The 22,983-nt window shown below is 60.1% G+C and overlaps 2 protein-coding genes across 2 annotated transcripts; both read right to left on the bottom strand.

Moving 5' to 3' along the window:
* Positions 1–3,051: 3,051 nt before the first annotated feature.
* LOC309685817 (trypsin-like) lies at positions 3,052–12,165 on the bottom strand (the record flags this gene model as incomplete). The annotated part of the gene is made up of 5 exons (XM_082501527.1): positions 3,052–3,204; positions 5,292–5,428; positions 7,985–8,250; positions 10,956–11,109; positions 12,120–12,165. The coding sequence occupies 5 exons, from the start codon at positions 12,163–12,165 to the stop codon at positions 3,052–3,054; spliced, it is 756 nt and encodes a 251-aa protein (XP_082357653.1).
* A 3,164-nt stretch (positions 12,166–15,329) lies between these two features.
* Positions 15,330–22,769, bottom strand: LOC309685818 (kallikrein-14-like; the record flags this gene model as incomplete). Its single annotated transcript, XM_082501528.1, has 5 exons — positions 15,330–15,482; positions 18,086–18,222; positions 20,851–21,104; positions 22,440–22,602; positions 22,688–22,769. The coding sequence occupies 5 exons, from the start codon at positions 22,767–22,769 to the stop codon at positions 15,330–15,332; spliced, it is 789 nt and encodes a 262-aa protein (XP_082357654.1).
* Between the last annotated feature and the right edge of the window lie 214 nt (positions 22,770–22,983).

The raw sequence follows: 22,983 nt of genomic DNA on the forward strand, positions 1-22,983 counted from the left end.
AAGGCGACGCGTGGGGAAGCCCCCGTGCTATTTTTGGGGGGGTGGGGGGGTGGGGGGAGGGGGGAGGGGGTCGGATAGCCACGGGAAGAGGGGGGGGGTGGGTGGGAGGGATGTTGTCCGTGTCTCTCCCCGCTCCCCCCCCCCCCCAAAAAAAAAAATTGGCCTCTTTTTGCCCGCTTCTGCATGGTTTTGCCCATTTTTCCCCTTGGTTTTGCCCACTTTTACCTGTTTGTGCCCATTTCTGCCTGGTTTTGCCCATTTCTGCCTGGTTTTGCCCATTTCTGCCTGATTTTGCCCATTTCTGCCTGGTTTTGCCCATTTCTGCCTGATTTTGCCCATTTCTGCCTGGTTTTGCCCATTTCTGCCTGGTTTTGCCCATTTTGGGCTCACTTCTAGCCCCTTTTGCCCACTTTTACCTGATCTTGCACGTTTTGGGCTCACTTTTACCCGGTTTTGCCCACTTTTAGCCACTTTTGCCCGATTTTGCCCAGTTCTGCCCCGTTTGACCCACTTTGGCCCCGTATCACCCAATTCTGCCCGCTTTTGCCCACTTTTACCTGATTTTGCCTATTTATGCCTGATTTTGCCCATTTATGCCTGATTTTGCCCATTTTTGGCTCACTTTTACCCGATATTGCCCACTTTTGCCTGATTTTGCCCACTTTCGCCCGATTTTGCCCAGTTCTGCTCCATTTGACCCACTTTGGCCCAGTATCACCCAATTCTGCCCGTTTTTGCCCACTTTTACCTGATTTTGCCCAGTTTGGGCTCACTTTTACCCGATTTTGCCCACTTTTGCCTGATTTTGCCCACTTTTGCCCGATTTTGCCCAGTTCTGCCCCGTTTGACCCACTTTGGCCCCGTATCACCCAATTCTGCACACTTTTGCCCACTTTTACCTGATTTTGCCCAGTTTGGGCTCACTTCTGCTTGGTTTGGCCCATTTCTGCCTCTTTTTCACTCACTTTTACCCGATTTTGCCCACTTTTGCCCGATTTTGCCCAATTCTGCCCCATTTGACCCACTTTGACCCCCTATCACCCAATTCTGCCCGCTTTTGCCCACTTTTACCTGATTTTGCCCATTTCTGCCTGATTTTGCCCATTTTTGGCTCACTTTTACCCGATATTGCCCACTTTTACCTGATTTTGCCCACTTCTGCCTGATTTTGCCAATTTTTGGCTCACTTTTATCCGATATTGCCCACTTTTGCCCGATTTTGCCCACTTTCGCCCGATTTTGCCCAGTTCTGCTCCATTTGACCCACTTTGGCCCAGTATCACCCAATTCTGCCCGTTTTTGCCCACTTTTACCTGATTTTGCCCAGTTTGGGCTCACTTTTACCCGATTTTGCCCACTTTTGCCCGATTTTGCCCAGTTCTGCCCCGTTTGACCCACTTTGGCCCCGTATCACCCAATTCTGCACAGTTTTGCCCACTTTTACCTGATTTTGCCCATTTTTGGCTCACTTCTGCTTGGTTTGGCCCATTTCTGCCTCTTTTTCACTCACTTTTACCCGATTTTGCCCACTTTTGCCCGATTTTGCCCAGTTCTGCTCCATTTGACCCACTTTGGCCCAGTATCACCCAATTCTGCCCGTTTTTGCCCGCTTTTACCTGTTTGTGCCCATTTCTGCCTGATTTTGCCCATTTCTGCCTGATTTTGCCCATTTTTGGCTCACTTTTACCCGATATTGCCCATTTTTATCCGATTTTGCCCACTTTCGCCCGATTTTGCCCACTTCTGTCCCGTTTCACCCAATTTTCCCCCCCAGGTGCCCCCAAAAGGTCAAGAGATGCTGTGGAGATGCGGGGGAGGGGTTTATTGGGGTGGGAGGTGGGTCTGGGGTGGGGTCTGTCCATCCATGGTGGGGTCGGACCATCCATGGAGGGGTTGCACCACCCATGGTTGGGTTGGTCCATCCATGGTTGGGTGTCCATGGTGGGCTTGGACCGTCCATGGTGGGGTCAGTCCACCCGTGGTTGGGTCGGTCCATCCATGGTTGGGTTGGTCCATCCATGGTGGGGTCCATGGTGGGGTTGGTCCACCCGTGGTTGGGTCGGTCCATCCGTGGTGGGGTCTGTGGTGGGCTTGGACCATCCATGGAGGGGTTGGACCACCCATGGTTGGGTTGGTCCATCCATGGCTGGGTGTCCATGGTGGGCTTGGACCATCCATGGTGGGCTCGGTCCATCTGTGGTTGGGTTGGTCCATCCATGGTTGGGTTGGTCCATGGTGGGTTTCGTGGACCTGCGGTGGCGTTGGTGGATCTGCGGTGGGGTTGGTGGATCTGCGGTGGGGTCGGTGGACCTGTGGTGGCGTTGGTGGACCTGTGGTGGCGTTGGTGGACCTGTGGTGGCGTTGGTGGATCTGCGGTGGGGTCGGTGGGTCTGTGGTGGCGTTGGTGGATCTGTGGTGGCGTCGGTGGACCTGTAGTGGCGTTGGTGGACCTGTGGTGGCGTTGGTGGATCTGCGGTGGGGTCGGTGGGTCTGTGGTGGTGTTGGTGGATCTGCGGTGGGGTTGGTGGACCTGTGGTGGTGTTGGTGGACCTGTGCTGGCGTTGGTGGACCTGTGGTGGTGTTGGTGGACCTGTGGTGGGGTCGGTGGGTCTGTGGTGGCTTTGGTGGATCTGCGGTGGGGTTGGTGGGTCTGCGGTGGGTTCGGTGGGTCTGCAGTGGGGTTGCTGGATCTGCGGTGGGTTCGGTGGGTCTGTGGTGGCGTTGGTGGATCTGTGGTGGGGTCGGTGGACCTGTGGTGGTGTTGGTGGATCTGCTGTGGGGTTGGTGGATCTGTGGTGGCATTGGTGGACCTGTGGTGGGGTTGGTGGATCTGTGGTGGCATTGGTGGACCTGTGGTGGGGTTGGCGGATCTGTGGTGGCATTGGTGGACCTGTGGTGGCGTTGGTGGATCTGCTGTGGGGTTGGTGGATCTGCTGTGGGGTTGGCGGATCTGCTGTGGGGTCGGCGGATCTGTGGTGGCGTTGGTGGATCTGCGGTGGGGTCGGTGGATCTGCGGTGGGGTCGGCGGGTCCGTGGTGGGATGAGGAGAACTCAGGCCTGCCCCATGGTCTCCAGGATCCATGGCAGGTACTTGTAGACCTGGCTGTAGACCCCTGGTCTCCCCACCTGCCCACAGGGGTGGTCACCCCACGAGACGATGCCTTGCAGGACCCCCTTGCAGATGAGGGGTCCCCCAGAGTCACCCTGGGGACAAGAGGGACCGTGACAGGACCTCGGCCGCGCTCTCCGAGCAGGTAGGACACCGGGGCGGAGGTGGTCACCAGAGGGGACATCTACTCTCGGGACCTAGAGACGTGGGGCCAGGCGGAGCGAGGTGGCCAGGGAGGGGTGGGGTGGAAGGGGCTGAAGAGATGTGGCCGTGGGACATGAGGGTGTGGCCGTGGGGCGTGGACGGGTCTTGAAGCTCGGGGGGACGAGGGGACCAAAGGGAGGTGGTTATGGGTGGTGGCAACGGGGCACGGGGCCACGGCCACGTCTCAAAGCCGAGGGGACCAAAGGGAGGTGGCCGGGGGAGGTGGGTACGTAGGGATGGGAGATGGAGATGCGTCCAAGCCCAAGGGACAAGGGGGACCAGGGGGAGGCGGCTGTGGGAGGTGGGGATGAGGTGGTGGGACGTGGGGAGAAGGTGATGGGACGTGGGGATGTGGTGATGGGACGTGGGGATGGGACACGAGGATGAGATGATGGGACATGGGGGTGAGGTGGTGGGACACGAGGATGAGGTGGTGGGACATGGGGAGAAGGTGATGGGAACGTGGGGATGGGACATGGGGATGAGGTGGTGGGACATGGGGATGAGGTGATGGGACATGAGGATGAGGTGGTGGGACACGGGGTGAAGGTGATGGGAACGTGGTGAAGGGACACAGGGTGAAGGTGATGGGACACGAGGATGAGGTGATGGGACACGAGGATGAGGTGATGGGACACAGGGAGAAGGTGATGGGACACGAGGATGAGGTGGTGGGACATGAGGACGTGGAGATGGGACACGGGGACGTGGTGATGGGACACGGGGAGAAGGTGATGGGACATGAGGATGAGGTGATGGGACATGGGGAGAAGGTGATGGGACACGGGGACGTGGTGATGGGACACGGGGAGAAGGTGATGGGACACGGTGATGGGACATGAGGATGAGGTGATGGGACATGGGGAGAAGGTGATGGGACACGGGGATGAGGTGATGGAACGTGGGGAGAAGGTGATGGGAACGTGGGGATGGGACACGGGGTAAAGGTGATGGGACACGGGGATGAGGTGATGGGACACGGGGAGAAGGTGATGGGACACGAGGATGAGGTGATGGGACACGGGGAGAAGGTGATGGGACACGAGGATGAGGTGGTGGGACACGAGGATGAGGTGGTGGGACATGGGGAGAAGGTGATGGGACACGGTGATGGGACACAAGGATGAGGTGGTGGGACATGGGGATGAGGCGATGGGACATGGGGAGAAGGTGATGGGACATGGGGATGAGGTGGTGGGACACGGGGATGTGGAGATGGGACACGGGGATGTGGTGATGGGACACGGGGAGAAGGTGATGGGACACGGTGATGGGACATGAGGATGAGGTGATGGGACATGGGGAGAAGGTGATGGGACACGGGGATGAGGTGATGGAACGTGGGGAGAAGGTGATGGGAACGTGGGGATGGGACACGGGGTAAAGGTGATGGGACACGGGGATGAGGTGGTGGGACATGGGGACGTGGAGATGGGACACGGGGACATGGTGATGGGACACGGGGAGAAGGTGATGGGACACGGTGATGGGACACGAGGATGAGGTGGGGGGACACGGGGATGAGGTGATGGGACACGGGGAGAAGGTGATGGGACACAGGGAGAAGGTGATGGGACACAGGGAGAAGGTGATGGGACACGGGGATGAGGTGATGGGACACGGGGAGAAGGTGATGGGACACGGGGATGAGGTGATGGGACACGGGGAGAAGGTGATGGGACACGGGGATGAGGTGATGGGACACGGGGAGAAGGTGATGGGACACGGGGATGAGGTGATGGGACACGGGGAGAAGGTGATGGGACACGAGGATGAGGTGATGGGACACGGGGAGAAGGTGATGGGACACGAGGATGAGGTGGTGGGACACGGTGATGGGACACAGCGATGAGGTGGTGGGACATGGGGATGGGACACGGGGAGAAGGTGATGGGACACGGGGATGAGGTGATGGGACACGAGGATGAGGTGGTGGGACACGAGGATGAGGTGGTGGGACACGGGGACCTGGAGGTACCTGGCAGGAGTCCTTGCCCCCCGCAGCCACGCCGGCGCACAACATGTCCTCGGTGACTTTGTTGCCGTAGACCATCCGGCACTCGTCCTCCCCCACCACGGTGACGTTCACGCACTGGGGGGTGTCGGGGAAGGACTCTGGGAAGGGGAGGGGACACGTGTCCCACCCGGGTCAGGGCTCCAACCCCGGACACTTGAGGGCCTTCTCTTGACCCCACCCAACCCAACGGAGGTGGAGATGTCCATCTCTTGGACATCTGGGTCCCTTCTCTGCAGAGATGCCACCACCCAACCCCAATGGAGGTGGAGATGTCCACCCATCTCTTGGACATCTGGGTCTTCTCTGCAGAGATGCCACCACCCAACCCCAATGGAGGTGGAGATGTCCACCCATCTCATGGACATCTGGGTCCCTTCTCTGCTGAGATGCCACCACCCAACCCCAATGGAGGTGGAGATGTCCATCCCTTGGACATCTGGGTCCCTTCTCTGCAGAGATGCCACCACCCAACCCCAATGGAGGTGGAGATGTCCATCCCTTGGACATCTGACTCTCATCCATAGAGATGCCACCACCCAACCCCAATGGAGGTGGAGATGTCCATACCTTGGACATCTGGGTCCCTTCTCTGCAGAGATGCCACCACCCAACCCCAATGGAGGTGGAGATGTCCATCCCTTGGACATCTGGGTCCCTTCTCTGCAGAGATGCCACCACCCAACCCCAATGGAGGTGGAGATGTCCACCCATCTCATGGACATCTGGGTCTTCTCTGCAGAGATGCCACCACCCAACCCCAATGGAGGTGGAGATGTCCATCCCTTGGACATCTGGGTCCCTTCTCTGCTGAGATGCCACCACCCAACCCCAATGGAGGTGGAGATATCCATCCCTTGGACATCTGGGTCCCTTCTCTGCAGAGATGCCACCACCCAACCCCAATGGAGGTGGAGATGTCCATCCCTTGGACATCTGGGTCCCTTCTCTGCAGAGATGCCACCACCCAACCCCAATGGAGGTGGAGATGTCCATCCCTTGGACATCTGGGTCTCTTCTCTGCTGAGATGCCACCACCCAACCCCAATGGAGGTGGAGATGTCCATCCCTTGGACATCTGGGTCCCTTCTCTGCTGAGATGCCACCACCCAACCCCAATGGAGGTGGAGATGTCCATCCCTTGGACATCTGGGTCCCTTCTCTGCAGAGATGCCACCACCCAACCCCAATGGAGGTGGAGATGTCCATCTCTTGGACATCTGGGTCTTCTCTGCTGAGATGCCACCACCCAACCCCAATGGAGGTGGAGATGTCCATCCCTTGGACATCTGACTCTCATCCATAGAGATGCCACCACCCAACCCCAATGGAGGTGGAGATGTCCACCCATCTCATGGACATCTGGGTCTTCTCTGCAGAGATGCCACCACCCAACCCCAATGGAGGTGGAGATGTCCATCCCTTGGACATCTGGGTCCCTTCTCTGCTGAGATGCCACCACCCAACCCCAATGGAGGTGGAGATATCCATCCCTTGGACATCTGGGTCCCTTCTCTGCAGAGATGCCACCACCCAACCCCAATGGAGGTGGAGATGTCCATCCCTTGGACATCTGGGTCCCTTCTCTGCAGAGATGCCACCACCCAACCCCAATGGAGGTGGAGATGTCCATCCCTTGGACATCTGGGTCCCTTCTCTGCTGAGATGCCACCACCCAACCCCAATGGAGGTGGAGATCTCCATCCCTTGGACATCTGGGTCCCTTCTCTGCAGAGATGCCACCACCCAACCCCAATGGAGGTGGAGATGTCCATCTCTTGGACATCTGGGTCTTCTCTGCTGAGATGCCACCACCCAACCCCAATGGAGGTGGAGATGTCCATCCCTTGGACATCTGGGTCCCTTCTCTGCAGAGATGCCACCACCCAACCCCAATGGAGGTGGAGATGTCCATCCCTTGGACATCTGACTCTCATCCATAGAGATGCCACCACCCAACCCCAATGGAGGTGGAGATGTCCACCCATCTCATGGACATCTGGGTCTTCTCTGCAGAGATGCCACCACCCAACCCCAATGGAGGTGGAGATGTCCATCCCTTGGACATCTGGGTCCCTTCTCTGCTGAGATGCCACCACCCAACCCCAATGGAGGTGGAGATATCCATCCCTTGGACATCTGGGTCCCTTCTCTGCAGAGATGCCACCACCCAACCCCAATGGAGGTGGAGATGTCCATCCCTTGGACATCTGGGTCCCTTCTCTGCAGAGATGCCACCACCCAACCCCAATGGAGGTGGAGATGTCCATCCCTTGGACATCTGGGTCTCTTCTCTGCTGAGATGCCACCACCCAACCCCAATGGAGGTGGAGATGTCCATCCCTTGGACATCTGGGTCCCTTCTCTGCTGAGATGCCACCACCCAACCCCAATGGAGGTGGAGATCTCCATCCCTTGGACATCTGGGTCCCTTCTCTGCAGAGATGCCACCACCCAACCCCAATGGAGGTGGAGATGTCCATCTCTTGGACATCTGGGTCTTCTCTGCAGAGATGCCACCACCCAACCCCAATGGAGGTGGAGATGTCCATCCCTTGGACATCTGGGTCCCTTCTCTGCTGAGATGCCACCACCCAACCCCAATGGAGGTGGAGATGTCCATCCCTTGGACATCTGGGTCCCTTCTCTGCACCTACCCTCGGGGCTGGTGGTGGTCCCCCATCCCATGACGGTGCAGTTGGTGCCGGTGGCCGGAGGACTTCTGGGCAGGTCCAAAGGGCGCACGTAGGGGGTGATTTGGAAGGGGGGTTCAACGCGCAACAACATGAGGTCATGGGCGTAGGAACCGTCTCCATCGGCCGAGTCGAAGCCGGGGTGGACCACCACGTCCACGGCCACGGCGTACTGCTCCTGTCCCGTCAGCGTGGCCAGGCTGTGCTCCCCCGCCCGCACCTGGATGTGACTGGGGGGACAAGGGACACGTCAGGGGAGGTGGCACCACCACGTTGGGGACGTGGGAGGGGCGTGGGGGGGTGGTGGGAGGTGGGCGTGGTGGGAGGTGGTCATGGTGGGACGTGGTCATGGTGGGATGTGGTTATGGAGGGATACGGTCATGGTGGGACGTGGCCATGGAGGAACGTGGTCATGTTGAGATGTGGTCATGGTGGGACGTGGCCATGGTGGGACGTAGTCATGGAGGGATACGGTCATGGTAGGACATGGCCGTGGTGGAACATGGCCATGGAGGGACATGGTCATGGTGAGACGTGGTCATGGAGGTACATAGTCATGGTGGGACATGGTCATGGAGGGACGTGGCCGTGGTGGGACATGGCCGTGGTGGGACATGGCCGTGGTGGGACATGGCCATGGAGGGACGTGGTCATGGTGGGACATGGCCATGGTGAGATATAGTCATGGAGGTACATAGTCATGGTGGGACATGGCCATGGAGGGACATGGTCATGGTGGGATGTGGCCATGGTGGGACATGGCCATGGTGAGATATGGTCATGGAGGTACATAGTCATGGTGGGATGTGGCCATGGAGGGACGTGGCCGTGGTGGGACATGGTCATGGAGGGATACGGTCATGGAGGGATGTGGTCATGGAGGGATGTGGTCATGGTGGGACGTGGCCATGGTGGGACATAGTCATGGTGGTACATAGTCATGGTGGGACATGGCCATGGTGGGACGTGGCCATGGAGGGATGTGGTCATGGAGGAACGTGATCATGGAGGGATGTGGTGATGGTGGGACGTGGTCATGGTGGGACATGGTCATGGTGGGAGGTGGTCATGTTGAGATGTGGTCATGGAGGGATACGGTCATGGTGGGACGTGGCCATGGTGGGACGTAGTCATGGTGGGATGTGGTGATGGTGGGATGTGGTCATGGTGGGACGTGGTCATGGAGGGACGTGGTCATGGTGAGATGTGGTCATGGTGGGACATGGCCATGGTGGGACGGGGACGTGAGGGACGTGACCACGGAGGGATGTGGCCCAGGTCACGATGACCCAGTTCTCCCAGTTCCTCCCAGTTGTCTTCCACGTTCCCCTCCCAGTTCCCCTCCCAGTTCTTCCTACTTCCCCTCCCAGTTCCACCCAGTGCTTCCTGGAGCCTCTCCCAGTGCCCCCCCCCCCCCCCCAAACTGGTCTGGCCGTGGGTGGCCATGAGCACCCAGTGGGGGCTGAGCAGTGCTCCCAGTGCTCCCAGTGCTCCCAGTTCCCCTCCCAGTGCCCCCCAGTTCCCTTCCCAATAGCCTCAGTGCCCTCCCAGTGCCTCCCAGTGCCTCCCAGTGCCTCCCAGTGCTCCCAGTTCCCCTCCCAGTGCCCCCCAGTTCCCTTCCCAATAGCCTCAGTGCCCTCCCAGTGCCTCCCAGTGCTCCCAGTTCCCCTCCCAGTGCCCCCCAGTTCCCTTCCCAATACCCTCAGTGCCCTCCCAGTGCCTCCCAGTGCCTCCCAGTGCTCCCAGTTCCCCTCCCAGTGCCCCCCAGTTCCCTTCCCAATACCCTCAGTGCCCTCCCAGTGCCTCCCAGTGCCTCCCAGTGCTCCCAGTTCCCCTCCCAGTGCCCCCCAGTTCCCTTCCCAATAGCCTCAGTGCCCTCCCAGTGCCCTCCCAGTGCCTCCCAGTGCTCCCAGTTCCCCTCCCAGTGCCCCCCAGTTCCCTTCCCAATAGCCTCAGTGCCCTCCCAGTGCCTCCCAGTGCTCCCAGTTCCCCTCCCAGTGCCCCCCAGTTCCCTTCCCAATAGCCTCAGTGCCCCCCCAGTGCCTCCCAGTGCCTCCCAGTGCTCCCAGTTCCCCTCCCAGTGCCCCCCAGTTCCCTTCCCAATACCCTCAGTGCCCTCCCAGTGCCTCCCAGTGCCCCTCACAGTTCCCCCAGTGGCCTCCCCAGTGCTCCCAGTGCCCCCAGTTCCCCTCCCAGTGCCCCGATCCCATTCCCAGTGCCCTTCCCAGTTCCCCCAGTCCCCTTCCCAGTGCCTCCCAGTGCCCTTCCCAGTGCCCCCGGTCTCCCTCCCAGTGTCCCCAGTGCTCCCAGTTCCCCTCCCAGTGCCTCCCAGTGCCTCCCAATGACCCTCCCAGTGCCTCCCAGTGCTCCCAGTTCCCCTCCCAGTGCCTCCCACTGCCCCCAATCTCCCTCCCAGTGCCTCCCAGTGCTCCCAGTTCCCCTCCCAGTGCCTCCCAGTGCCCCCAATCTCCCTCCCAGTGCCTCCCAGTGCTCCCAGTTCCCCTCCCAGTGCCTCCCAGTGCTCCCAGTGCCCCTCCCAGTGCCTCCCAGTGCCCCCAATCTCCCTCCCAATGCCTCCCAGTGCTCCCAGTTCCCCTCCCAGTGCCTCACAGTGCCCCCTAATGACCCTCTCAGTGCCTCCCAGTGCCCCCCAGTCTCCCTCCCAGTGCCCCCTGTCTCCCTCCCAGTGCTCCCAGTTCCCCTCCCAGTGCCTCCCAGTGCCCCCTGTCTCCCTCCCAGTGCTCCCAGTGCCCCTCCCAGTGCCTCCCACTGCCCCCAATCTCCCTCCCAGTGACTCCCAGTGCTCCCAGTTCCCCTCCCAGTGCCTCCCAGTGCCCCCCATCTCCCTCCCAGTGCTCCCAGTGCCCCTCCCAGTGCCTCCCACTGCCCCCAATCTCCCTCCCAGTGCCTCCCAGTGCCCCCCCCCGGCCCCGACCTGGTCCGGCAGTGGGCGGCGGTGATCACCCAGTGGGGGCTGAGCAGTGCCCCCCCGCACTGGTGTTGGTCGAAGTGGAAGAGGAGGACGAGGTGGGGGTGGGCCCGGGGGGGGCACTCGCTGCCCCCCAGGATGCGCTCACCCCACGGCCGCACTTGGGGGGCACAGGGAGGGGGGGGGGGGGGAAATTGGGGGGGTGGGGGGTTAGAACCCTGCTACTGGGGCTGCTGGGACCCCCCCACAACACCCCCCCACTCCCAGTCTCCCTCCCAGTGCTCCCAGTGCCCTTCCCAGTGCCCCCAGTGCCCCTCCCAGTGCCCCCAGTCTCCCTCCCAGTGCCTCCAGTCCCCTCCCATTGCCTCCCAGTGCCCCCAGCCCCTCTCCCAGTGCCCCCAGCCCCTCTCCCAGTGCCCCCAGTGCCCCTCCCACTGCGCCAATTTCCCTCCCAGTGCCCCCAGTCCCCTTCCCAGTGCCTCCCAGTGCACAAAATCTCCCTCCCAGTTCCCCCACTGCCCATCCCAGTGCCCCCGGTGCCCCTCCCAGTGCCCCCAATCTCCCTCTCAGTGCCCCCAGTCCCTCTCCCAGTGTCCCCCAATGCCCGTCCCAGTGCCCCCAGTCTCCCTCCCAGTGCATCCAGTCCCCCTCCCAGTGCCCACAGTGCCCATCCCAGTGCTCCCAGTACCCTTCCCAGTGCCTCCCAGTGCCCCCAGTCTCCCTCCCAGTGCCCCCAGTCCCCCTCCCATTGCCTTCCAGTGCCCCCAGCCCCTCTCCCAGTGCCCCCAGTGCCCCTCCCAGTGCCCCAATCTCCCTCCCAGTGCCCCCAGTCCCTTTCCCAGTGGCCCCAGTCCCCCTCCCATTGCCTCCCAGTGCCCCCAGTCCCTCTCCCAGTGCTCCCAGTGCCCTTCCCAGTGTCCCCCCTCCGTCCCCCGTCCGGGACCCACAGAGGACCACCCCCACACCCCGACCCACACATTGGGGACCCCCCCAGACTCCCTTATCCCCTCCTCGGACCCCCCCAGACCCCCTTATGCCCCCCCAGACCCCCATGTCCCCCCCCCCCCGGGTCGCCCCCAGACCCCTTTGTGTCCCCCCCCAGCCCCACAGAGACCCCCCCCCCCGACCCACACATTGGAGACCCCCCCAGACCCCCCCAAACCCTCTCACCGGGGGTCACCAGGAAGAAGAGGAGGAGGAGACGAGGGGCCGCCATGGTGGTGTGTGTGGGGGGGGAGACGTGTGGGTGGGCGCTATGGGGCGCTATGGGGCGCTATGGGGCGCGGGGATATCAAGGCTCTTCGTTAATAATTAACGGGGGCTCATTAACCTCCCCCCCCTGCCCCCCCCCCCCCCCCCAACTTTGTTTGCTCGGGACGGGCAGGTGCTGCGTTCACACCCCACCCCCCAAAAATAGTGTGTGGGGCACAACGTGGGGCTGAGTTATGGGGCCCGGAAATGTGGGTCCCCCCGGGGGATGTGGGGCTGAGTTATGGGGCCGGACATGTGGGTCCCCCCGGGGGATGTGGGGCTGAGTAATGGAGCCTGGAAATGTGGGTCCTCCCAGGGGATGTGGGGCTGAGTTATGGGGCCCGGATATGTGGGTCCCCCCGGGGGATGTGGGGCTGAGTTATGGGGCCCGGACAGGGTCCCCCCCGGGGGATGTGGGGCTGAGTTATGGGTCCGGACATGTGGGTCCCCCCGGGGGATGTGGGGCTGAGTTATGGGGCCCGGACAGGGTCCTCCCGGGGGATGTGGGGCTGAGTTATGGGCCCGGATATGTGGGTCCCCCCGGGGGATGTGGGGCTGAGTTATGGGGCCCGGATATGTGGGTCCCCCCGGGGGATGTGGGGCTGAGTTATGGGGCCCGGACAGGGTCCCCCCCGGGGGATGTGGGGCTGAGTTATGGGGCCCGGATACGTGGGTCCCCCCGGGGGATGTGGGGCTGAGTTATGGGCCCGGATATGTGGGTCCCCCCAGGGGATGTGGGGCTGATTTATGGGTCCAGACATGTGGCTCCCCCCGGGGGATGTGGGGCTGAGTTATGGGGCCTGGACAGGGTCCCCCCCGGGGGATGTGGGGCTGAGTTATGGGTCCGGACATGTGGGTCCCCCCGGGGGATGTGGGGCTGAGTTATGGGCCCGGATATGTGGGTCCCCCCGGGGGATGTGGGGCTGAGTTATGGGGCCCGGAAATGTGGGTCCCCCCGGGGGATGTGGGGCTGATTTATGGGTCCGGACATGTGGGTCCCCCCCGGGGGATGTGGGGCTGAGTAAGAGAGTTCCATTTGGGTGGTTATGGGGGGAAGTGGGGCAGCCCTGGACACGTGGGTCCCCTATGGCATATCTATGGGGCGCAGTGGGTCCGTATGGGCTCTATGGGGAGAAGTGGGTCCCCTATGGCATATCTATGGGGCACGGTGGGTCCATATGGGCTCTATGGGGAGAAGTGGGTCCCCTATGGCATATCTATGGGGCACAGTGGGTCCGTATGGTATCTGTGGGGAGAAGTGGGTCCCCTATGGCATATCTATGGGGCGCAGTGGGTCCGTATGGGCTCTATGGGGCGCGGTGGGGGTGGGGCGCCCCTTCCCCCCCCCACACTTTTGCCGGGATTAGCGCGGGATTAAGCAAATCCCCCCCGCGACGCGGGCGTGGCACGGGCGATGATGTCACCATCCTGGGCCCCGCCCTCCTGCCCGCTAATTACGGCCCTAATGCCTAATTAGGGCCCTAATCAAGGCAGCAAAGCAGCTGGGGGTCCCACCCCGCCTGTGATTGGCTGGCTGGGAGTGGCAGCCACGCCCCCTTGAGGGGGTTGGGGGGAGGGGGCACCCCCTGGCCCAGCCAATGGTGTGGCCCCAGCTCGGGGGAGGGGCTTGGGGAGAGCCCAGCCAATGGTGTGACCTCCTTTTGGGGGTGGGAGGGGCTTGGGAAGAGCCCAACCAATGGAGTTCCCTGATCTGAGGAGCCCGACCAATCACATAGCCTCATTTAACGGCTGGGCGGGGCCTGGGAAGAGCTCAGCCAATGGCCTTTCCCTGATCTGAGGAGCCCGACCAATCACATAGCCTCATTTAACGGGTGGGCGGGGCCTGGGAAGAGCTCAGCCAATGGCCTTTCCCTGATCTGAGGAGCCCAACCAATGGTGTGGCCCCACCTTGGGGTGGGCGGGACTTGGGAAGATCCCAACCAATGGTGTGTCCCCAGTGTTAGGTGGGCGGGGCCTGGGAAAAGCTCAGCCAATGGTGTTTCCCCCCCTCTGAGGAGCCCAACCAATCACGTATCCCCATTTTGGGGTGGGCGGGGCTTGGGATGAGGCCAACCAATGGTGTTTCTCCCCTCTGAGGAACCCAACCAATGGTGTGACCTCATTTTGGGGGGTGGGTGGGACTTGGGAAGAGCCCAACCAATGCTGTGGCCTCATTTTGGGGGTGGGAGGGGCTTGGGAAGAGCGCAGCCAACAGCGTTTCCCTGAGCTGAGGTGGGTGGGTCTTGGCACGAGCCCAGCCAATGGCGTGGCCTCAGCTTGGTTGACCCTCGGCTTGGCCAACCATTACTGGTTGGGTGACCCTTACTGGTTTGACCACCGCTCTTGGGCTGGTTGACCACCTCCAGCTTGGTTGACCCTCGTGTTGGCCAACCCCCGTTGGGTGGATGACCTTCACTGGGGTGACCACCTCCTGTGGACTGGTTGCCCCTTGGGTTGGCCAACCATCACTGGTTGGATGACCTTCACTGGGTTGACCACCTCCTTTGTGCTGGTTGACCATCACCACCTTGGTTGACCCTCGTGTTGGCCAACCATTGGATGACCCTCATGGGTTGGGTGACCTTTGGCTTCTTCACTCCTAATTGGGCGTCTCCTATTGGTCCTTGCAGGATGGCCACCGGTGATGGGAGTTGGGCAACCACCTTTGGTTGCTCACCCTGCTTGTCTTAACCGACTCCATGTGGGTCGGAGGTCACGTCCACCAGTGTCCCATGACCTCAAGGCCACCCATAGGCCACCTCCGCCGCAGGTCTTGGCCCTTGGCAGATGACAGCGTATTTTGGGGCTGGTGGGACCTCAAACCCGAAGATGTCACCTCCTGGGGCCAACCCTGGAGGACAGGAGATGTCTGACCTTGACCTTGAGATCTTTTTTGGAGGGGGAAGAAGGTTGAAAGGACCACGTTTCCCACCAACCGGCACAAGGCTTTAATTTCTCCTCTCTTCCCACCCACCTTCTCACCACCTCCCCCAGTTCTACCCCCCCAACTTCTACCACAGCTTCTCTTCTCCCTCCCAGGGCGGGGAGAGGTCAAGCGGTGGGGGACCACGCGTGTGGTCCTCTCCCTTCCTCCCGGCCTGAGGACTCGGCGGTTGTGGGAGCGTCCCACTAGTTGTCCTTCATGGTCTTCTGGATCCACTGGGCGTATCTACAGACCTTGGTGTAGACACCGGGTCTCTTGGGTTGCCCGCATTTCTCCATGCCCCAGGAGACGATACCTTGGAGGGTCCCATCACAAACCAGAGGTCCTCCGGAGTCGCCCTACGGAGAGACGGGACGTGAACGGAGAAGGTTCACCATTCTCCACTGGGTCATCCAACCCTTCTCGGCTTGGCCAACTTCTCCAGAGTTTGACCCCACCGGCGTTGGGTTTCATCGGGGGGGTTGACCTCTTTGGGTTGGTCAATCGTTGGTGGGTTGGTTGGCCACCGTGTGGTTGGCCAACTGCCAATGGGTTGGCTGCCCATCGTTGGGTTGGTTGGCCACCGTGTGGTTGGTCAAACACCATTGGGTTGGTCAACCACCATTGGGTTGGCCGGCCATGGTTGGGTTGGTCGGCCATGGTTGGGTTGGTCGGCCATGGTTGGGTTGGTCAACCGCCCTTGGGTTGGTCAACCGCCATTGGGTTGGTCAACGGCCATTGGGTTGGTCATCTCCAACTGGTTTAGAGGTTGAGAACCTCCCACCGGGTTAACCAACTCCATGACACTGGACTGGGCAACCCTTGAGGTGTTCCACCATCATTACGTTGGGTGACGGACTCCCATCGGGTCACCTAAGGCTTGGTGGCTTCTCTAACCTCCAGTGGTTGCCCAACCACCCCAATAGGTTGCCCAAATCGCTTTGGCTCTTCCAACCAATGCCGAGTTGGCCAATTCCACTCCGTTGACCAATTCCATTGTGTTGGCCAACCCTTGTCGGGCTGAAGACCATCACAGGGTTGCCCAACCACCCCAGTAGGTTGCCCAAATCGCTTTGGCTCTTCCAACCAATGCCGAGTTGGCCAATTCCATTCCATAGGCCAACTCCATTGCGTTGGCCAACCCTTGTTGGGCTGAAGACCATCACAGGGTTGCCCAACCACCCCAGTAGGTTGCCCAAATCGCTTTGGCTCTTCCAACCAATGCCAAGTTGGCCAATTCCACTCCGTTCACCAACTCCATTGCGTTGGCCAACCCTTGTTGGGCTGAAGACCATCACAGGGTTGCCTAACCGTGCCAGTAGGTTGCCCAAATCGCTTTGGCTCTTCCAACCAATGCCGAATTGGCCAATTCCACTCCGTTGACCAACTCCATCGCGTTGGCCAACCCTTGTTGGGTTGAAGACCATCACAGGGTTGCCCAACCACCCCAGTAGGTTGCCCAAATCGCTTTGGCTCTTCCAGCCAATGCCGAGTTGGCCAATTCCACTCCGTTGACCAACTCCATCGCGTTGGCCAACCCTTGTTGGGTTGAAGACCATCACAGGGTTGCCCAACCACCCCAGTAGGTTGCCCAAATCGCTTTGGCTCTTCCAACCAATGCCGAGTTGGCCAATTCCACTCCGTTGACCAATTCCATTGCGTTGGCCAACCCTTGTCGGGCTGAAGACCATCACACGGTTGCCTAACCACGCCAGTAGGTTGCCCAAATCGCTTTGGCTCTTCCAACCAATGCCGAGTTGGCCAATTCCGCTCCATTGACCAACACCATCGCGTTGGCCAACCCTTGTTGGGCTGAAGACCATCACAGGGTTGCCTAACCATGCCAGTAGGTTGCCCAAATCGCTTTGGCTCTTCCAACCAATGCTGAGTTGGCCAATTCCACTCCGTTCACCAACTCCATCGCGTTGGCCAACCCTTGTTGGGTTGAAGACCATCACAGGGTTGCCCAACCACCCCAATAGGTTGCCCAAATCGCTTTGTCTCTTCCAACCAATGCCGAATTGGCCAATTCCACTCCGTTCACCAACTCCATTGCGTTGGCCAACCCTTGTTGGGCTGAAGACCATCACACAGTTGCCTAACCATGCCAGTAGGTTGCCCAAATCGCTTTGGCTCTTCCAACCAATGCTGAGTTGGCCAATTCCACTCCATTGACCAACACCATCGCGTTGGCCAACCCTTGTTGGGCTGAAGACCATCACAGGGTTGCCCAACCACCCCAGTAGGTTGCCCAAATCGCTTTGGCTCTTCCAACCAATGCCGAGTTGGCCAATTCCACTCCATTGACCAACTCCATCGCTTTGGCCAACCCTTGTTGGGCTGAAGACCATCACAGGGTTGCCTAACCATGCCAGTAGGTTGCCCAAATCGCTTTGGCTCTTCCAACCAATGCTGAGTTGGCCAATTCCACTCCGTTCACCAACTCCATTGCGTTGGCCAACCCTTGTTGGGTTGAAGACCATCACACGGTTGCCTAACCATGCCAGTAGGTTGCCCAAATCGCTTTGGCTCTTCCAACCAATGCCGAGTTGGCCAATTCCACTCCGTTGACCAACACCATCGCGTTGGCCAACCATTGTTGGGCTGAAGACCATCACACGGTTGCCCAACCACCCCAGTAGGTTGCCCAAATCGCTTTGGCTCTTCCAACCAATGCCGAGTTGGCCAATTCCACTCCGTTGACCAACACCATCGCGTTGGCCAACCCTTGTTGGGTTGAAAACCCAACACCGGCTTGCCCGACCTTCACCGTGTTGAAGACCATTCCCGGGCTTGGCCAACCCTCATCGAGTTCCTGAGCTTAGCCTGACCATCAGAGGAAGACCCCAGGGTGACGACACGTCCCCTCCTGTCCCCAAGGTCCACCTGGGAGACAACCCCACCCCACCCCCTTCCCCACACCCCCATCGGCGATGGTAGAAGAGGTCGTTTGGAACCATACCTGGCAGGAGTCCCTACCGCCTTGGAGGCTCCCGGCGCACAACATGTTCTCGGTGATGGAACCAGGGTACAACCGCTGGCACTCGGCCGTGGAGAAGATGGTGACGTTGACGCACTGCAAGACGTCCGGGTAAGTGACTGAGACGGGAACCGGAGGGAGGGGGGACGGGGGGGGGGGGTGGGGGGGGAAGAAAGAAACCAGAGCAATCGACCCAGGAACTGGCAAAAATGTGGTCCTATCCCCCCCCTCCCCCCCCAAAAAAAACCCCACCCCCACCCCCAAAATCCTCCCTCCCCCCTTTTGCCACCACCCAGGAGAAGAAGGAGTCGTGTCCGCCCCCCCCCCCCCCCCCCCCCCTTCCCCCTCTGAACTCCCTTGGGGATGTTTTCTTGGGTTTGGGGAGAAAAAAAGAGCTATTTTGGGGTGGGGGTGTCGAAGAATGTCACCCCGTGGAGACACCCCCCCAGGAGACCTTCTCCCACCAGGAGGACCCCAAAACCCATCTCTTTTCTTTTTTTTTTTTTTTTCGGGGAGGGTGGGGACGACTTCTCCAAAATTCTCTCTTATTTCGCTTCGTGGCATTTCCCTTTCGTTTTCCCCCTCAATTTAATTTTTTTATGACTTTTTTTTTTATCCATTTTCAGCTTTTTTTTTTTCTTTCTGGTGTTTGGTGTTCTGTTTTTGGTTTGTTTTTTTTTTTTTTTTTTTTTTTAAAGTTCATTTTTATTCTCCCTACGATTGAACGGAACTGGTTTTAATTCGATTCCGGTCCCGCCCCCTTCGGCGTAACTCATTTTAGGTCATTTCCTTTTTTTTCTACCGTTTTCGGTGGCTTTCTTGGATCGTTTCCCCCTTTTCCTTTCCCCGATTTCCTTTTCCTTCGGTAGAAATCCAGATCGGCTTTTTTTTTTTTTTTCCCCCCATTTAATCCGTCGTGTGATTTTAGGTGGTTTTAGGGATTTTTCTTCTCATTTCTTTGAATCTTATTTTGATAGAAAATAACCCAATTTCATGTTATTTTCTGCCCTTTCCTCCTCTGATACACTTTTTTGTTCCCATTTCTTAGGAGGTGTCCAGGAGACCACCCAGATGTTCAGGAGAGGACCCAGATGGCCAGAAGACCATCCAGATGGCCAGGAGAGGACCCAGATGGCCAGAAGACCATCCAGATGTTCAGGAGAGGACCCAGATGGCCAGGAGACCACCCAGATGTTCAGGAGAGGACCCAGATGTTCAGGAGACCATCCAGATGGACAGGAGAGGACCCAGATGTCCAGGAGACCACCCAAATGTTCAGGAGACCACCCAGATGTTCAGGAGAGGACCCAGATGGCCAGAAGACCATCCAGATGGCCAGGAGAGGACCCAGATGTCCAGAAGACCACTCAAGCCTATGAGAGAAGATCCAGGCAGTCCTGAGAAGACACCAGTGCCCAGGAGGGGACTTGGGTGTTCAGGAGAAGACCCAAGCATCTAGGAGAGGACCTAGACGTCCAGGAGAGGACCCTGGTGTCCATGAGGGGACCCAGATGTCCAGGAGAAGACCTCGATGTCCTTTGGCTCTTCCAGCCATTACTGAGTTGGCCAATTCTACTTGCGTTGGCCAATTCTACTTGCGTTGGCCAACTCTTGTTGGGTTGAAGACCGTCACTGCGTTGGCCAACCACCCCAGTAGGTTGCCCAGATGTCTAGGTTTCCATGAGAGGACCCAGGAGTCCAGGAGGCCACCCAGATGTTCAGGAGGGGACCCAGATGTCCAGAAGAGGACCCAGATGTTCAGGAGAGGACATAGGTGTCCAGGAGAGGACCCAGGTGTCCTTGAGGCCACCCAGATGTCCAGGAGAGGACATAGGTGGTCAGGAGGGGACTTGGGTGCTCAGATGACCCAGGCATCTGGGAGGGGACCTGGAGGTCCAAGAGAAGACCCAGGTGTCCAGGAGGCCACCCAGGTGTCCAGGAGAGGACCTAGATCTCCAGGAGAAGACCCAGGTGTCCAGGAGAAGACCCATGTGTCCAGGAGAGGACCCAGGTGTCCAGGAGAGGACATAGGCAAGCATGAGAAGACCTAGATGTCCAGGAGAGGACTCAGGTGTCCATGAGGGGACCCAGATGTCCAGGAGAGGACCCAGGTGTCCAGGAGAAGACCCAGGTGTCCAGGAGAGGACCCAGGTGTCCAGGAGAGGACTCAGGTATCCATGAAGGAACCCAGGCGTCCAGGAGAGGACCTAGATGTCCAGGAGAAGACCCAGGTGTCCAGGAGAGGACCCAGGTGTCCAGGAGAGGACATAGACATCCAGGAGAGGACCTAGATCTCCATGAGGGGACCCAGATGTCCAGGAGAGGACCCAGGTGTCCAGGAGAGGACTCAGGTGTCCAGGACATGACCTAGATATCCAGGAGAGCACCTACATGTCCAGGAGAGCACCTAGATGTCCAAAAGAGGACCCAGATGTCCAGGAGAGGACATAGGTGTCCATGACAGGACCCAGATGTCCAGGAGAGGACCCAGGTGTCCAGGAGGCCACCCAGATGTCCAGGAGAGGACCTATGTGTCCAGGAGAGGACCCAGGTGTCCAGGAGAGGACCCAGGCACTCATGAGAGGTCCAAGGTGCCCAGGAGAGGACCCAGATGTCCAGGAGAGAAGCCCACACCTCCAGAAGACGACTTAGACCTCCTTAAAGAGGACCTAGACCTCCTGGAAGAGGACCTAGACCTCCAGAAGGGGGACCCAAGCAGCCAGAAGAGGCCATGAGGTACTGGGTACCTTCTGGGGAGGTGGTGGCCCCCCATCCCGAGGTGGTGCAGGTGGTGCCGGGCTCTGGGAGGCAGGAGGCCACGGGGATGGGCTGGATCCTGCTGGTGAGGGTGACGGGCGTCAGGAGCTTCACCATCATGATGTCGTTGTCCTTGGTGGTGGGGTCGTAGTCGGGGTGGGACACCAACTTCTGCACCATCTTCTGCACCTCGCCCCACTCCCGCGTGTAGAGGTTGTGCTTGCCCAGGCGGATGGTGGTGATCCTACGGCAAGACAGGAGGGACACGTGGGACACGGGGCACGTGGGGACTGCGGCGTGGCCATGACACGCGTGGCACGCCGCCAGGACACGCCTGAGACACGGCATGGCCCCTGAGTGGAACACGGAGACCGTGGTGCAGATCGTGGCACGTGGTGGGAGGCAGCATGGGAAGGACACGTGTGGGACATGGGATGGCCCACGGGTGGGAGACGTGGTCTCCAGCATGGTCAGAACACGTGTGGGCCATGGCACAACCCACGTGTGGGACACGGGCTCTCCAGCATGGCCAGGACACGTGTGGGCCATGGCACAACCCATGTGTGGGACACGGGGTCTCCAGCATGGCCAGGACACGTGTGGGCCATGGCACAACCCACCTGTGGGACATGGGGTCTCCAGCATGGCCAGAACAAGTGTGGGCCATGGCACAACCCACTTGTGGGACACGGGGTCTCCAGCATGGCCCATGTGTGGGACATGGGGTCTCCAGCATGACCAGGACACGTGTGGGCCATGGCACAACCCACGTGTGGGACACGGGGTCTCCAGCATGGCCCACGTGTGGGACATGGGGTCTCCAGCATGGCCAGGACACGTGTGGGCCATGGCACAACCCACGTGTGGGACACGGGGTCTCCAGCATGGCCCACGTGTGGGACATGGGGTCTCCAGCATGGCCAGGACACGTGTGGGCCATGGCACAACCCACGTGTGGGACACGGGGTCTCCAGCATGGCCGGGACACGTGTGGGACATGGGGTCTCCAGCATGACCAGGACACGTGTGGGACATGGGGTCTCCAGCATGGCCAGGACACGTGTGGGCCATGGCACAACCCACGTGTGGGACACGGGGTCTCCAGCATGACCAGGACACGTGTGGGACACGGGGTCTCCAGCATGGCCCACGTGTGGGACATGGGGTCTCCAGCATGACCAGGACACGTGTGGGACATGGGGTCTCCAGCATGGCCAGGACACGTGTGGGCCATGGCACAACCCATGTGTGGGACACAGGGTCTCCAGCATGGCCAGGACACGTGTGGGACATGGGGTCTCCAGCATGACCAGGACACGTGTGGGACATGGGGTCTCCAGCATGGCCCACGTGTGGGACACGGGGTCTCCAGCATGGCCGCGACACGGGTGGGACCACACCACAGGACACCAGCGGACCACGGAGACTACGACACGTGGGACGGAGGCCCACCAGGACATGGGTTGGGTGGCCCACTCTGGGGTGGGGGGGGTTGGCTAAGCCGCGTGGGGGGGGGCTCAGACGTGACACCCCGCGTTGTGTGTCCCCTCCCCACACACACACACACACACACACTTACCCCGGCGTGGTGCAGTGGGCCGCCGTCACCACCCACTGCCTGGCCACCAAGACGCCGCCGCAGTAGAGCTTGTACATGTCCAAGATGGCCACCTGCCACGGCTGCGAGTGGGGCTGGCAGTCCATCCCCCCCACCACGCGCGTTTCGCCCGCCGCCGGCCACGCTGCGAAGGACAACGCCGCCGTCACCCCAACGCGCGGCTCCGCCGTGGGGCTCCACCACCACCACCACCACCCCCCACCGCTCACCTGTAGATGCCACCAAAACCAACGTTGCCAACAGCTTCACCGCGCCCCGTAGCCCGGGGGCCACCGTGGCTCGCAGCTCCATCGCCGTGGCCGCTGTGGGGCAGAGGGGTTAAGCGCCGCGGGGGGGGGAATTTGAAAGGGGGGGAGGGGGTGGTTTGGACTTCTTGCCCCACTCCAGAAGAAGGGGAGATGTTTCCGTGGGGCGGTGGGGCAGCTCTACCCTCTTATTTATTTTAATTTTTTTTTTTTTTGGGGGGGGGGCGATGTGGTTGGGGGGGTCAGGGAGGGGGTGGGGG

This window comes from Vanellus vanellus (genome assembly GCF_965231255.1).
Source record: "Vanellus vanellus genome assembly, contig: HAP1_SCAFFOLD_1325, whole genome shotgun sequence".
Lineage (NCBI taxonomy): Eukaryota > Metazoa > Chordata > Aves > Charadriiformes > Charadriidae > Vanellus > Vanellus vanellus.